We start from the raw sequence: 3,370 nt of genomic DNA, 5'->3' as shown, positions 1-3,370 counted from the left end.
CCGTCCGTGTAATATATTTTTAAACTTTTAGTTTAAAAATTACAAAAACTAAACATCCTACAGTATTTTTAGTCTTTATTTTACAGTTAAATGTATGTTTATTAAATAGTCTAATGTTACAACTAATCAGGGATCCCTTTAAACTCAGTGTTTTCGTGCTCTCGGGTTTATAATCCATGCCTGACCTTCTTGGGACATTCATTGACCAAAACATGAAAGGTTCAKAAATCAGTGCAAATATTCACACCCATTAAAGACTTGGTAAACATTTCCATGTTAGTTTGAAAGTGTTTTAGCCAAGAGACATGTTTGACTTTTTTATTAAGTCTGCATTTCTGGATGAAAACACTGTTCGGATGCACAAATATCCAGAAGTGAAGAGCCACTAATTAAACAAACGTCATACAAGAAGAGTATGGTCATTAGCAAAACAGCATTTTTCACTGAAACTGTTTGAAAGGCATGAAGCAAATATTTAAGCCATTTTCTGTAACATTAAACAATCAGAGAATCTCAGCTCTGCAGAGGAAATACAACCCAAACTGAAGCTCGTTATAATGGAAAGTGTGTTTGCTGGTACCTGGACGTGCTTCTTGACCTGGTCAGCGCTTTGCTGATGACCAGCGATGGAGCAGACTGTCGTCMCTGGGCCAGGGTCTTCATCTTCTGGACGTTCGGAGAGAAAGACAAACAGAAGACACGAGTCAAAGCCAGCACCAACCCAAAGTGGGCACCTGTGTTTTCGCTTTGCGCTCCATGGCGTTTAGAGAAGAGAGTCCGCAGTCGGTGGCGTGTGAGAGGCAGGAAGTTCAGGGTGAAAGAGAAAGAGGAGGACTGAGAGAAAAGGAGAAGTGGTGGCAAAGAGGGAGAAGAGGAAACAGAAACAGGAAAAAAAAAGTCGCAGACGCTCTGAAGTAGTAAAACCCTTCGTCTGATAGCGGCGAGATCTTTACAATATTACATCTTTTCACAGTAAAGCAACCATCCTGCTCCTACACAAGTATGACTGGCATCTTTGTGTCAACCACAAGTATRTTAATTCAATTTAAACCATTTACAACATCTCAAAAATAACCACCGYCTCAGGGAAATTAAATTATTCTAAACTGCTGAAAATTCCTAAACAAAGAACACAAACTACCCAAGCCTCAGCATCCTAAGCTTATTTTACAGTGACATATGGATATTATTCCTCTGTTAGCAGATTTATGACATATGGAGGCCAAAGCCACAACAYCACAAAGTAAAACTACAAGCCTGGGGGGAGACCAGGCTGAAAAAGTTGTCCCAGTCATCGACTTCATTTCTCAACCATTAATACGGTTAAGGTTGGTCAAACATACTGAGGTGAGTTTTTCAGTATTTTTTTTTTTTTGTGCAAAGCTGATACACTTTGAGTGTGGAACATTAATAAGTTTCAGTAATCAGCCTCTGTATGTAAACACCAGTGGTGGGCACCAGCCCGCTAAAGTGCAAATCCGCTAATTGTGGACCTAAATATTTTGTTTGCGTTTTAGCGGTCTTACTAATTTATATAATTCATAAGCTGATTTGTGCTTTCTAAAATTAAAATGCAGTACCGCTAATAACTAATTATCTACCAGTCTTCATTATGTTGAACAGCAGAAGGTATGACTGTCAATGAGTCACAACACATGATCTGTCCAACAGCACTCCTCCCAGATAAACACACTTATTGTGAAGGTATACATCCTGCTGACTGTTGCTCTTGGTCAAGGTTCTGATTTCCCACAATGCTTTGTGTCTGCTTATGTAGCAGGAAGGTAAAAACAGTTAACGTTTGTAATCCATACTAAATTTTGTATGTATTGATTTATTTTACTTTACAATCGGAGCTCCTTTTGTGAAAAAAAAAGTTTAAACGCTGGAGCTCAATACTTGACGTAACTGGTTTATTTTTAACAATTTTAATAGAACTTGAAATGACACATCACTACAATAAATCCTGTTTGTGTTTTTTTGTGTCTGCAGTAATATTTAAACAATATTCTCTTGTTTTTCTGCAGTTCTGTCTGACGATCTAAAGATTATGATCATCTAACCAGAGTTGTAAAGTAACTAAGTACAAATACTTTGTTACTGTACTTAAGTAGAAATTTTGGTTATCTGTACTTTACTTGAGTAATTATTTTTCAGCATACTTTTTACTTTTACTCGTTACATTTTTACACAATTATCTGTACTTTCTACTCCTGACATTTTTTAAAAAGGTAAGAAGTAGAAAGTTGTTACTCCTATTTTATTCTGAGTTGTTATTACTTAAAAATACTATCCTGATAAATAGTGTCTCCTGGATAGAGTGAATTTAATTGTGTTTGGATGAGAAGTATAAATATATACCATTCTGACACACTATTAGTTTGTACACAACCCATCACAGCTGCACGCTGTTAGAAAATATATTTTTTGGAGAAGTCACCTCCCAATAAATGTCATTTAGTAAAATCTAACTGCTCACTTTTACTCAGTACTTTCACATTTTAATACTTAAGTAGATTTTGTCAGAAATTTACTTTTGATGCTTAAGTACAATAAGACTCAAGTAATATTTTTAGAGAAGACTTTAACCTTTACCAAAGTATTTTTATGATAAGATATGTGTACTTTTACTCAAGTATCACTTTGAGGTACTTTATACAACACTGTACTGGTCTATGGTTAACCCTAACCTGAATCAAAACTTAACCTAACTAGTAAAGCACAGCAGAGCTGCAAACAAACTGAGGACATTGAAGAGGTCCTCACTTTACATCAAATACCTCACTTTGATAGTAACTATGAAGCAAATGGTCCTCACTCAAGTAGAAAAAAGTACACACACACACCTCGCATGCTCCATCATTGTACGGTGTGAGAAATAGATACAGATTGTTTTAATGAATTTTACAGATTCTGTGAATCTGTAAAATTCATTGAAACAATCTTTAAAAACAATTCTTTAAAACATGTAAAGAAAAAATACAATAAAAGGAAAGTTCACTTCCACCGTAAAGGGGGAGGGGTGTTCATATTCACTCAGCAGCTAATAGTTTAATATTTGCTCCAAAAGCCACACAGAAATATGTGCCTTTTAGTCCAACAGTTTTCACACTGGTAATAGTTTTTTTCTCCCCTTCTTTCTTTTGTATTGATGACCTGTTCTCCACATCTTATTTGAGTTCCTCTGTACATTATAACTGAGAATGACACTCAGGTGTGGAGGAGGACAGCTGTGATCTCTGTCTTCTCAGTCCAGCTCAGATACCTGGTGGACACTGTTTGGGATCCTCTGGAGCTGTCTTTGATACAGCAGGTAAAATAAGTATTGAACACATCAACATTTTTCTCAGTAAATATATTACTAGAGGTG

The 3,370-nt window shown here is 36.1% G+C and overlaps 1 protein-coding gene across 1 annotated transcript in view; it reads right to left on the bottom strand.

Annotated features, from left to right (window-relative positions):
• Positions 1-580: 580 nt before the first annotated feature.
• LOC106533579 (rho GTPase-activating protein 20) overlaps positions 581-3,370 on the bottom strand; it is a gene marked incomplete at both ends in the record, with an annotated part of 6,318 nt that continues 3,528 nt past the window's right edge. Inside the window, 1 exon segment of the mRNA XM_014029932.1 lies at positions 581-666. Within this exon segment, the coding sequence (XP_013885386.1) occupies positions 581-666 (86 nt within the window).

Source organism: Austrofundulus limnaeus, unplaced genomic scaffold (genome assembly GCF_001266775.1).
Source record: "Austrofundulus limnaeus strain Quisiro unplaced genomic scaffold, Austrofundulus_limnaeus-1.0 Scaffold976, whole genome shotgun sequence".
NCBI lineage: Eukaryota > Metazoa > Chordata > Actinopteri > Cyprinodontiformes > Rivulidae > Austrofundulus > Austrofundulus limnaeus.
This window is presented reverse-complemented; position numbering and strand designations above follow the sequence as displayed.